General features: G+C 43.5%; 1 protein-coding gene across 1 annotated transcript in view; it reads right to left on the minus strand.

Annotated features, from left to right (window-relative positions):
• Positions 1-835: 835 nt before the first annotated feature.
• Positions 836-12,235, minus strand: part of gcm2 (glial cells missing transcription factor 2) — a 12,778-nt gene continuing 1,378 nt past the window's right edge. Inside the window, exons 2-8 of the mRNA XM_083757535.1 lie at positions 9,673-9,736; positions 6,614-6,802; positions 6,249-6,361; positions 5,986-6,111; positions 4,386-4,642; positions 2,896-3,175; positions 836-1,296 (exon numbers count right to left, since the gene is read on the minus strand). Of these exons, the coding sequence (XP_083613661.1) occupies positions 994-1,296; positions 2,896-3,175; positions 4,386-4,642; positions 5,986-6,111; positions 6,249-6,361; positions 6,614-6,802; positions 9,673-9,736 (1,332 nt within the window). The 3' untranslated portion in view covers positions 836-993. The remainder of the gene's footprint in view (positions 1,297-2,895; positions 3,176-4,385; positions 4,643-5,985; positions 6,112-6,248; positions 6,362-6,613; positions 6,803-9,672; positions 9,737-12,235) is intronic.

Here is a 12,235-nt window from a genome sequence, read left to right on the forward strand (position 1 = left end):
TAGTAGGCCTAACTATCGATAGTCGTAAGGCTCGACTCTCTCCGGTTTGATATTAATATTCATCGTATCTATAGTTAGGGTAACTGTATCGATAGTCGTAACATTAATTCATATTAATACTCGTATCTGTAGTTAGGGTAACTAATATTAATTCATATTAATATTCATCGTATCTGTAGTTAGGGTACCTAATATTAATTCATATTAATATTCATCGTATCTGTAGTTAGGGTACCTAATATTAATTCATATTAATTTTCATCGTATCTGTAGTTAGGGTACCTACTATTAATTAATATTCATCGTATCTGTAGTTAGGTTAACTAATATTAATTCATGTTAATATTCATCGTATCTGTAGTTAGGGTACCTAATATTAATTAATATTCATCGTATCTGTAGTTAATAATAATAATAATAATACTAATAAAACTTTATTTGTATAGCACCTTTCATGACATGAAATGCAGCTCAAAGTGCTTTACAGAACAATGGAGAATAAAAGAAAAGCAAGGCAACGACATTAAAAAACAAGCAGTAATGCAATACAGTGAGGACATGAATAACAAAAAATAAAAAATAAAAGATTGTGTTGTAGAAGTGGGTCTTGAGCTGAGCTGAGCTTTAAAAATGTCTACAGAGGCTGCCTGACGAAGGTACAGAGGGAGCTTGTTCCATGCCGACGGCCTGTAGAAGCAAAAAGCTGCTTCCCCGTATTTTTTAGTTGCCATTTTTTTGGGCAAAGCGAGCAGGCCAGCAGTGGAAGACCTTAGGGGGGGCGGTTTGGGACATATTTAGGCAGGCAGTCATGTAGGTAGGAAGGTGCGTTAGGGTAACTAATATTAATTCATGTTAATATTCATCGTATCTGTAGTTAGGGTAACTAATATTAATTCATGTTAATATTCATCGTATCTGTAGTTAGGGTAACTAATATTAATTCATGTTAATATTCATCATATCTGTAGTTAGGGTAACTAATATTAATTCATGTTAATATTCATCATATCTATAGTTAGGGTAACTGTAGCGATAGTCGTAGGGCTCGACTCTCTCCGGTTTGGTCGAGACATTCTCTGGCTGGAAGGACAGAGACTTTATGACCCCTGACCCCGAGTCATCTGACGACGATGTCATCTTCATGTCCGGCGATGTCATCTTCATCTCCGTGGAGTACGGCGAGGAAGAGGAGGCTTCGTCCAGGAGCGAAGAGGAGCAGGGAGGCTTCGAGGAGGCCGAGGAGGCCGTGGGACAGGCCTGGTAGGACGGCGGCTTGGGACAGTGTTGGTACGAGACCTGGAAGACACAGAGAGGAGGTTTACAGGAGGCAGGGGCCCGGGGACAACCAGGGGCCCGGGGACAACCAGGGGCCCGGGGACAGACAGGGGCCCTGGGACAGCCAGACGAGACAGGAGGTTTAGAACCTATCTATCTACTATAGATCTATATATCCATAGATCTATAGATCTATAGGACAACAGAAGGTTTAGGAGAGGAAGCTTTAGGCCAAGTCTGAAGGGCCGCGGGGGACCCAGGGGGGTTGGCAGGGTGTAAATGTTACCTTCAGGGTGTAGTAGTTACCTTGGTGGTGGTGGTAATGATGGTCTGAAGGGCCGCGGGGGACCCAGGGGGGTTGGCAGGGTGTAAATGTTACCTTCAGGGTGTAGTAGTTACCTTGGTGGTGGTGGTAATGATGGTCTGCAGGGCAGCAGGAGACCCAGGGGGGTTGGCAGGGTGTAAATGTTACCTTCAGGGTGTAGTAGTTACCTTGGTGGTGGTGGTAATGATGGTCTGAAGGGCCGCGGGGGACCCAGGGGGGTTGGCAGGGTGTAAATGTTACCTTCAGGGTGTAGTAGTTACCTTGGTGGTGGTGATAATGATGGTCTGCAGGGCAGCAGGAGACCCAGGCATAGAGTTATATATCTATAGAGAAGACACCCGAGTTCTCCTCCCATCCACTTGCATTGAGTTGCTCAAAAGCGCATGAGGCGGATTCACTCCTCCTTCCTGGTAGGAACAGAGTGCATTCTGGGGTGGATTGGCCCCAAACACATGAACGCGCTGCCGTTGACTATCATTGTGCCGTTTGTGCACGTTCACGTATGAAACATTCGTTCACGTGTCATGGCCCCAATCACATGAACGTGCGCAATGATAGTCAACGGAGCAGCGCTGGCTCGAGCTGCAATACCAAATCCGGCCACTATGTCCATTTCGCCTCAGGGTTTCCTCCGGGTGCCTTCTCTAGAAATATATACTCTAAGGACCCAGGGGGGTTGGCAGGGTGTAAATGTTACCTTCAGGGTGTAAATGTTACCTTCAGGGTGTAGTAGTTACCTTGGTGGTGGTGGTAATGATGGTCTGAAGGGCCGCGGGGGACCCAGGGGGGTTGGCAGGGTGTAAATGTTACCTTCAGGGTGTAGTAGTTACCTTGGTGGTGGTGGTAATGATGGTCTGAAGGGCCGCGGGGGACCCAGGGGGGTTGGCAGGGTGTAAATGTTACCTTCAGGGTGTAGTAGTTACCTTGGTGGTGGTGGTAATGATGGTCTGAAGGGCCGCGGGGGACCCAGGGGGGTTGGCAGGGTGTAAATGTTACCTTCAGGGTGTAGTAGTTACCTTGGTGGTGGTGGTAATGATGGTCTGAAGGGCCGCGGGGGACCCAGGGGGGTTGGCAGGGTGTAAATGTTACCTTCAGGGTGTAGTAGTTACCTTGGTGGTGGTGGTAATGATGGTCTGAAGGGCCGCGGGGGACCCAGGGGGGTTGGCAGGGTGTAAATGTTACCTTCAGGGTGTAGTAGTTACCTTGGTGGTGGTGGTAATGATGGTCTGCAGGGCAGCAGGAGACCCAGGGGGGTTGGCAGGGTGTAAATGTTACCTTCAGGGTGTAGTAGTTACCTTGGTGGTGGTGGTAATGATGGTCTGCAGGGCTGAAGGGTGGGGGGCCCCTCCCGGGGGGTTGGCAGGGTGCGCTGGGTAGCGACAGCTGTATTCCGGGGTGTAGTAGTGGTGGTTGGCAGTAGCAGGGAGCTCCCCGTAGGGGGCGCCGGACTTCAGCAGCTGTTTCCACCCGGGGTGGGGGGGAGGGGGGGGCTTGACCCCTGACCCCTGGGGGTCGTAGGAGGACGAAGAGGAGCAGAGAGGGGCCGACGAAGAGGAGCATGATGTCCCAAAGGTCCTGACGGGGAGATACAGGGTTAAAGGTTTTATGACAATCATTTTCATTTATTTTTCTTTTTCTTTTTTCTTTTAGGTTTTATGACCTCAATTACACCCAAAACACCTGAACTTTGAACATTCAGTGGATTTACTGTGGTCTGAAGTTTTCTTTGGGGTTTTTTGGGCCTTTTGAGCTACAATGAAAACAGGCAACACAGTGAAACAGTGACATCTGCTGGCAAATCCCATTGACATATATGGGATTTGTAGTAAGTGATGTCACTTACTGCCGGCAAATGAATGTTAAAAGTTCATGTTTTTTGGGTGCAATTGAGATTAGAAAACCTAAAAAAAAACAAGAACAATTCCACAACCTTTTTTTTAATGTCACAATCCCTTTAAGTCTGTCTGTCTGTCTGTCTGTCTGTCTGTCTGTCTGTCTGTCTGTCTGTCTGTCTGTCTGTCTGTCTGTCTGTCTGTCTGTCTGTCTGTCTGTCTGTCTGTCTGTCTGTCTGTCTGTCAGTGAGGGGCGCTCTTATCATTGGACGTACATCCAACTTGTTAAGAGTTGAGAATGTAAAGCCTATAGTATATAATATATACTATGGGCTTTACATTATACAACGTGTCAATGTTTTTTGTTTAGGCATACCTGGCGAAGACCCACAAGGGGTCGAAACGTTGTCATCCTTTATTAAATAAAACCTCCACTGGGAGCTACTCAACAGTGTGCTGACATTCTCTCCTTCTCCTCTACGTATCTTTAGGGTTAGGTTTGGGTAACCTAACCTAACCCGTAGGTTAGGTTTGGGTAACCTAACCTAACCCGTAGGTTAGGTTTGGGTAACCTAACCTAACCCGTAGGTTAGGTTTGGGTTAGCCTTCCTTTGGATTCAGGGAATGAAATAGACACTAGGGGCTGTATTTTGCGTGTCTTAAGTACCAGGTCTTATTCCCTAACTTGAGTAAACTAAAGACCTGGAGGCGTGATCAATGCTCTTTGGCCACTCAGAATAGCCAAATGGCATTGATCACGCCTCCAGGTCTTTAGTTTACTCAAGTTAGGGAATAAGACCTGGTACTTAAGACACGCAAAATACAGCCCTATATGTCTATTTATGATGTAAAATGCAACATTCATTGTCGATGTTTGTGTAGGACAAAGTCTGTGGACGGACACTAAAAGCCGATAAACAGTTTACTTCTAAACATGTCATGTATTAGATTACCTTGGATCAGCAGTATTTTCAGGGTATCCTCCCAGGTATGGGAAGTCGTATCCATGGCAACCGGGCCGCGCTGTAACGTACACTCTGGGGTCTCTGGCTTTCTGCTCCCCCAGAGCATGATGGGAAGTGTAGTACGGTTCAGGACTCTGGAATGCTGGGAAATGCTGTCCCTGCAGGGGGTACTGGGACTCCATGATGGAGAACCTGTCCGTCACAGGGTCACATGACAGGAGGGAGGAGCCGAGCTCATAGCGACCCTGAAAACAACCAATCAACAGACAGTATTCATTTGTATGAGGTTTTAGTCAAAGGCTCTAGTTTTGGGCCGATCAAATATTTTTTAGAAGAAAAACGAAACAAATAGTGTTGTCTCCTGCCTTTATTTTCTTCTTTCTAATGATTTGATCGGCCCAAAATATTGTGTTGAATATTGTCATGATTTGTCATGATCCGAGTTGGCTTTGTCCGCGGCGTAACCGTCTTTAAATAAATGCTTTAAGAAAAGCCTATGGGCAAAATGCATTGGGACTCATTTCCTGGGCCACTCGTCGTTCTGAAACGGCCCTCTATAGTGGCCCTCTGGAGTGAGTGTGGAACTATAGTGGCCCTCTGGAGTGAGTGTGGAACTATAGTGGCCCTCTGGAGTGAGTGTGGAACTATAGTGGCCGTCTGGAGTGAGTGTGGAACTATAGTGGCCCTCTGGAGTGAGTGTGGAACTATAGTGGCCCTCTGGAGTGAGTGTGGAACTATAGTGGCCCTCTGGAGTGAGTGTGGAACTATAGTGGCCCTCTGGAGTGAGTGTGGAACTATAGTGGCCCTCTGGAGTGAGTGTGGAACTATAGTGGCCCTCTGGAGTGAGTGTGGAACTATAGTGGCCCTCTGGAGTGAGTGTGGAACTATAGTGGCCCACTGGAGTGAGTGTGGAACTATAGTGGCCCTCTGGAGTGAGTGTGGAACTATAGTGGCCCTAATAATAATAATAACTAGAAAAAGTGCCCTTCCGGGCACAGGTCTCCACCAGGTTATCCACAGATCCGTGCAGTTAGAGGTAAAAACACTTTTCGGCCAGTTATAGCGCCACCTTGAGGCTGAGTTGAAATTGTTGATGTGGCATTTCGTCCTCGGCCTAGTGGGAATGTGGGTGCACAATTTCACGGAAATCACGCGATGTGTTCATGATTTGCAGCATTTTGTTTGAAACTGAGCACTCCTGTGAACTTTGGAAGCCAATCTTAACCAATCAGGATGGAGTCTGATAAATCTGAAAGACCCGTTTTGTTGAATGGCTCTAGAGAGTCTGTGTACCAATTTGCGTGATGTTTGGACAAAATCTGTAGGTGTACTGTGCAAAAACTTGTTTTGCACAAAGCGGCCTCCTGGTGGCGCTATAACAGGCCGTTCTGGAAAGTTTGGGGCAGAGGTTCATGGTTGGCATCCAGGGAGTGTGTGTGCAAAATATGGCATCGACCGGGTTAACGGTGGCCGAGATTAGCTGTTCACGGACACACGGACGGACACACAAACGGACGGACGGAGTGCAAAACATACTCTCCCCACATGCCTTCGGCCTGGTGGAGACAATAATAATAGGTGTAATAACCTCGGTGTCCAGCAGGCGTCTCTTGGGGGTAAACGGTGGAGAAGTGATTCTTCTCTTCACCGCCGACCGCCGAGCTTCAGTTTCTGCTTTAGACTCTGGTCGGGGATGGTCGTGGACTCCTTTACTCTAAAGGGTTAAACATTATTATTATTATTATTATTAATATCATCATTATTACAGTAGACTCTGGTCTGGGAGGTCGTGGACTACAGTCATAGATTACATTAGTATATATAATATATTACATTAATTAGTATTTGTACCTGAAAGAAAATGGCTTTTCCGTCGATTCTCCAGAAGTTGGTGACAGGATATCCACTGTGTCCTCTGCATGCTAACAGCTCTAATGAGGAGTTACAGCTGGGACATAGCTTCTCTGTAAAGATATTATTATTATTATTATTATTACAGATATATATATATATATATATATATATATATATATATATATATATATATATATAAATGGTAGTATTAATGGTATTAATGGTAGTGTAAATGGTAGTATTACTCTGTTGTTTCTGCCGGGCCTTGTCACAGATAGCGGGCCTTGTCACAGATAGTATATATATATATATATAAATGGTAGTATTAATGGTATTAATGGTAGTATAAATGGTAGTATTACTCTGTTGTTTCTGCCGGGCCTTGTCACAGATAGCGGGCCTTAGCGTTAGCTTGGTCCCGTCTTGTAAAGAACAGTTTCTGGAACAGACGACGACGCCCAGACACGACTTCTTCAGGATCTGGCAGTTGTGGTTGTTGGTGTTGCGCATGGCCCAGCCTGATAGGTGGCGCTGTGCGTTCTTATCCTCACCTAGAAATACATAAATAAACATATAACATATCATAATATAAACATATAACATAACACAGACATATGAATACATTAATATGACAGGTGTTACACATGGCCCAGCGGATAGGCTATACTTAGGCCAGTCAACGTTAATTATCTTTGTTTTTACAATATGTTCTGATGTTGTATTTACAGTATTTGTACCAGAAAAGTACATTTCTACCTGGTGGACTGTTATAGTTAACCTGTGTGGATGGTTGATTGTACAACAGTAACTGAATATATACTTTAAAATATGTTGTTGTATTTTTATTACACAATTACTTACTCTGATTTTTTTTAATGTTATACCTGACAAATTAACCAAAGTACGAAAAAAAGTTAAAAAACTAAACTATCCTAAGCATTTTCACAAAAAAAATTAAACTAAATAACTAGCAAATCCGCTCTAAGAACAAACTAAAACTAAGTCAATTATAAAAACAAATGCCAAAACGAACTAAAACTAAACTATAATGAAAAGTCCAAAACTATTAAGCACCGGCATGCACGCACGCACGCACGCACACACGCACGCACATACACACGCACACACACACACACACACACACACAGGCACAACAAGGATCAGTTGGGGCCGGGGGGACAACGCTCCACACGTCCCAGACTCTTCTCCCTTCTCTGAAACACCCTGGACAACGCTCCACACGTCCCAGACTCTTCTCCCTTCTCTAAAACACCCTGGACAACGCTCCACACGCCCCAGACTCTTCTCCCTTCTCTAAAACACCCTGGACAACGCTCCACACGTCCCAGACTCTTCTCCCTTCTCTAAAACACCCTGGACAACGCTCCACACGTCCCAGACTCTTCTCCCTTCTCTGAAACACCCTGGACAACGCTCCACACGTCCCAGACTCTTCTCCCTTCTCTAAAACACCCTGGACAACGCTCCACACGTCCCAGACTCATCTCCCTTCTCTAAAACACTGTGTACAACGCTCCACACGTCCCAGACTCTTTTCCATTCTGTCTCCAAAATTATGGGATGAACTTCCCATTGCAATCAGAACTTCAGACTCACTCCCAATCCTCTGCCGTAGTCTGAAGTGAAGAGTCACTTATTCAGACTTCAGACTCCAGCTTAGTCTGCACAGCAGCGGGACTACCGGGGGGGTGGTCACACCCCGGCCCGGACCTCCTGAGGGCCCGGGCTGTCAGATGATCGATGGACGATTTTTTTACACAGTCACTCACGACTGATAAAACCAAGAAAAAGAAAAAGAATAAAGCGACGGGCCCCCGCTGGTCGCTTTCTTCTTTTTCTTTTTTCTCTGATGTAAAGAGAAGTTTGTGGCAGCGCAAGCTGCGCGACGCCACGACCCATGCTGCTGCGGCCCGTGCACTCAGCACATCGCAATTTCGTTTTTTTCTGCTGCTGCAGTTGGAATTAAAGAATGACAAATAAAGCAATCTTGAATCTTGAATCTTGAATTAACCAGATACAGAGCCTATATAGCCTATAATAGCCTACACTTTAACAAAATATCATGTCTGTCTGATGAGAATTTACCGCGCTGCCGAGAGAGAGTCCAGCCAGGGCTACAAAAGTGGCAAGACCTGTCACTCATTAGTAGGCGAATCACTCTGTGTGATTCCACAACGGACTGTTTCGATTCTAAACCCCTTCTTGTTGCAGAACACAAAGATGAGTAGTAGCCTATTTATTTTTTTAACGCAGCACCTCTCTCTCTCTACGTGTCTCTCTCTCTCTCTCTCTCTCTCTCGTGTGTGTGCACTGCTGCGCAATGTCACAGACGCGATCAATAATATATAGCATAAATAACAGGCAAAATATAACACTTTCCCTCTATCTGTGACTGTGATCATCACCTCACACACACAACTCCTCTCTCGTTCATGCAGGGCTGCTCAAATTAGCAGCAACTGTTAGCGTAAATGTTTTTTTTTCCCCGTTCGGGGGGGGGGGGGGGGGGGGGTGCTGTTGGGAGTCATGTTCGGTGAGGCCCGGTCATGCTGTCTCACACCCCGGCCCGGCCCAATGTTGTTCCGCCACTGAGTCTGCATAATTACTTATGATTCTTGATGACTATTTCTACTGTATGTATGTGATGTATTACCATCACTCTCGATTAAAGGACAACTTTAGTTTTTTTCAACCAAGGTTAATGTTTTAGGTTGTTATTAGAGAAACTAAAAGATGAGTGTTATTTTTTTTTAATTTGCTGCTTTCGGGGGGGGGGGGGGGGGGGGGCATTCAAGCATGGGGCTAAATATGTATTTTCTTTACAACATTTTATAACGATCATTTTTTAAATGATTTACTATAGTCCTAATAAACCTCAGGAAACTTCATCTGGCCACAAAAGATCACGAGATCTACTGAATGTGTCAAAACTGACATATTGAGCCCCCCCAGTAGGCTACCTTCACATTCAGTAGATCCTGTGATCTTTTGTGGCCAGATGTAATTTCCTGGAGTTTATTAGGATTATAGTAAATAATAAAATAATAAATCGCCATAATATTTTGTAAAAAAAAATACATATTTAGCCCCATGCTCGAATGCCCCCACCCCCTTGTCAAAAACAGCAAAAATCCCTAAAACGAAAGAAAGCAGCAATTCTTTTTTTTTAAAATAACAATCATCTTTTACTTTCTCCAATAACATCCTAAAACATGAACCTTGGTTGAAAAAAACCTAAAGTTGTCCTTTAAGAGCGTCTGATGAATGCTTACATTGTAAAAATGTTCAGTGTCTTGCTCAAGGACACACAGGGAGCCAGGGATGGAACCTAGAACCCTGAATATAATTCCATAGCGTGATAAATATCCATTTAAATATAAACATGAATATGAATCCATACCGTTGTATATGAAGCGAACGTATCCATCCGTCCATTCCTGAAACGGATCAAACTGTTTTGTGTCCTGAAAACAAACAAACAAACAAAAACAAAACAATCAATAATGCACAAATTAAATTACAATTCACCTTGTAGGCATTTATGAGGCTGACTGACTGGCTGGCTGGCTGGCTGGCTGGCTGGCTGACTGACTGACTGACTGACTGGCTGACTGGCTGGCTGGCTGGCTGGCTGGCTGGCTGGCTGGCTGACTGACTGACTGACTGACTGGCTGGCTGGCTGGCTGGCTGGCTGACTGGCTGGCTGACTGACTGACTGACTGACTGACTGACTGACTGACTGGCTGACTGACTGACTGACTGACTGACTGACTGACTGACTGACTGACTGTAATTTTGTGACTTCATGGTTGATACTTTGGCCTAATTTAAATAGAGCAGATCTACAATCTCACAACGTGTAGACATGCTATTTTTTTTAATGTATGTTTATAGATTGTTCTTTACTACGTAGTGTTCTTAAAACAATTATTCACATATATTTTTAATTTTTCACCCAAAAGACGTGCTTTTTTTAAAGTTTTTTTAGTTAGTTAGTTCCCGGAGCAAGACTGAACCCCAAACTGCTCCCGATGAGCAGGTTGGTGCCTTGCATGGATGTGAAGTATGTGAAAAGCTTTGGAGAAATCCAGAAAGCTACATAAATGCAGTCCATTTACCTGTAAATGACAACTGGACTCCACTAGTTTGACCCCCGAGGCAACAGATCTGCATCTGTAAACAAAGCCTTTGTTGCACTTGTGTAGTCATGTATTGTTCTGTATTGATGATAAATAAAACATATGCTAGGTTCATGTGTTCACCTGCCTTCCTATAGTTTGAATGTACACATTATTATTTTATATTGTTCACAGATAATAGACTATAGGTTTATCACCTGTGACCCTATAGTTTACTGAGACGCTACACTGTCTCTCTGCATTCTATGATCCTATAGTTTACTGTCTCTCTGCATTCTATGATCCTATAGTTTACTGTCTCTCTGCATTCTATGATCCTATAGTTTACTGTCTCTCTGCATTCTATGATCCTATAGTTTACTGAGACGCTACACTGTCTCTCTGCATTCTATGATCTTATAGTTTACTGTCTCTCTGCATTCTATGATCCTATAGTTTACTGAGACGCTACACTGTCCCTGCATTCTATGATCCTATAGTTTACTGTCTCTCTGCATTCTATGATCCTATAGTTTACTGAGACGCTACACTGTCTCTCTGCATTCTATGATCCTATAGTTTACTGTCTCTCTGCATTCTATGATCCTATAGTTTACTGTCTCTCTGCATTCTATGATCCTATAGTTTACTGAGACGCTACACTGTCTCTCTGCATTCTATGATCCTATAGTTTACTGTCTCTCTGCATTCTATGATCCTATAGTTTACTGTCTCTCTGCATTCTATGATCCTATAGTTTACTGTCTCTCTGCATTCTATGATCCTATAGTTTACTGTCTCTCTGCATTCTATGATCCTATAGTTTACTGTCTCTCTGCATTCTATGATCCTATAGTTTACTGAGACACTACACTGTCTCTGCATTCTATGATCCTATAGTTTACTGTCTCTCTGCATTCTATGATCCTATAGTTTACTGTCTCTCTGCATTCTATGATCCTATAGTTTACTGAGACGCTACACTGTCTCTCTGCATTCTGCATAAATATATTTAAAGAATTCAAGGACATTTAGTCTTTTAGTGTTGTTTTGAGCTTGTAGATCTGTTTTTATCTTTTAGTGTTGTCTCATTTTCTTGGGGGAAATGTATTGTTAATATTTACCAAAACATAAAAACAATTATGTAACATAAGTCGTTTTTCACCCAACGGGCAGTGTGACAAACCTAACAGATCTACAAGCTCACAACGTGCTGCAGTGTGATCCAGGATAGGTAACAGATCTACAAGCTCACAACGTGCTCGTAATCCAGGGTAGGTGGTGTAGCAAAACAGAATTTGGAATTATTATCAATATTCAACCCGAGAACAGCGAGAAACCTTTTTTTGTAATGTTTTTTGGTATCCCAGTGAATCAATGAATAGTGACTACAGGATACCACTCATTTTCAACATTTTACTGTCATTAATATACCTGTTGTGGAAATAATAATAAAAAGTCACCCCATTCTGTGTTGCCTAGAACTGGAGGTCTGAAAAAAAATAGTAACAGTAACAAGTACATCTCAGTGACATCACAAAGCTGTACTTACTTCATATTGTTACTGTTTTTTGTCAGACCTCCAGTTCTAGGCAACACAAAATGGGGTGACTTTTTATTATTTCCAGTTTTCAGTACTATAGAAAAGCGCCAAGTGAGAAACGTTCCGCGGTGAAAAAAAAGGTGTGATTAATTTATCTGTAGTTAATCGCGATTAATTTTTCTGTAGTTAATTAATCTAAATTAATTAGTCCCGGCCCTAAATATAATATAATATAATATAATAATTATAGCATATATTGTTGCTATTGTTTACCTCCTACAGGCGTATGAAAAGGCTCAACT

The sequence above is a fragment of the Protomyctophum parallelum genome, assembly GCF_964188405.1.
Source record: "Protomyctophum parallelum genome assembly, chromosome: 22".
NCBI lineage: Eukaryota > Metazoa > Chordata > Actinopteri > Myctophiformes > Myctophidae > Protomyctophum > Protomyctophum parallelum.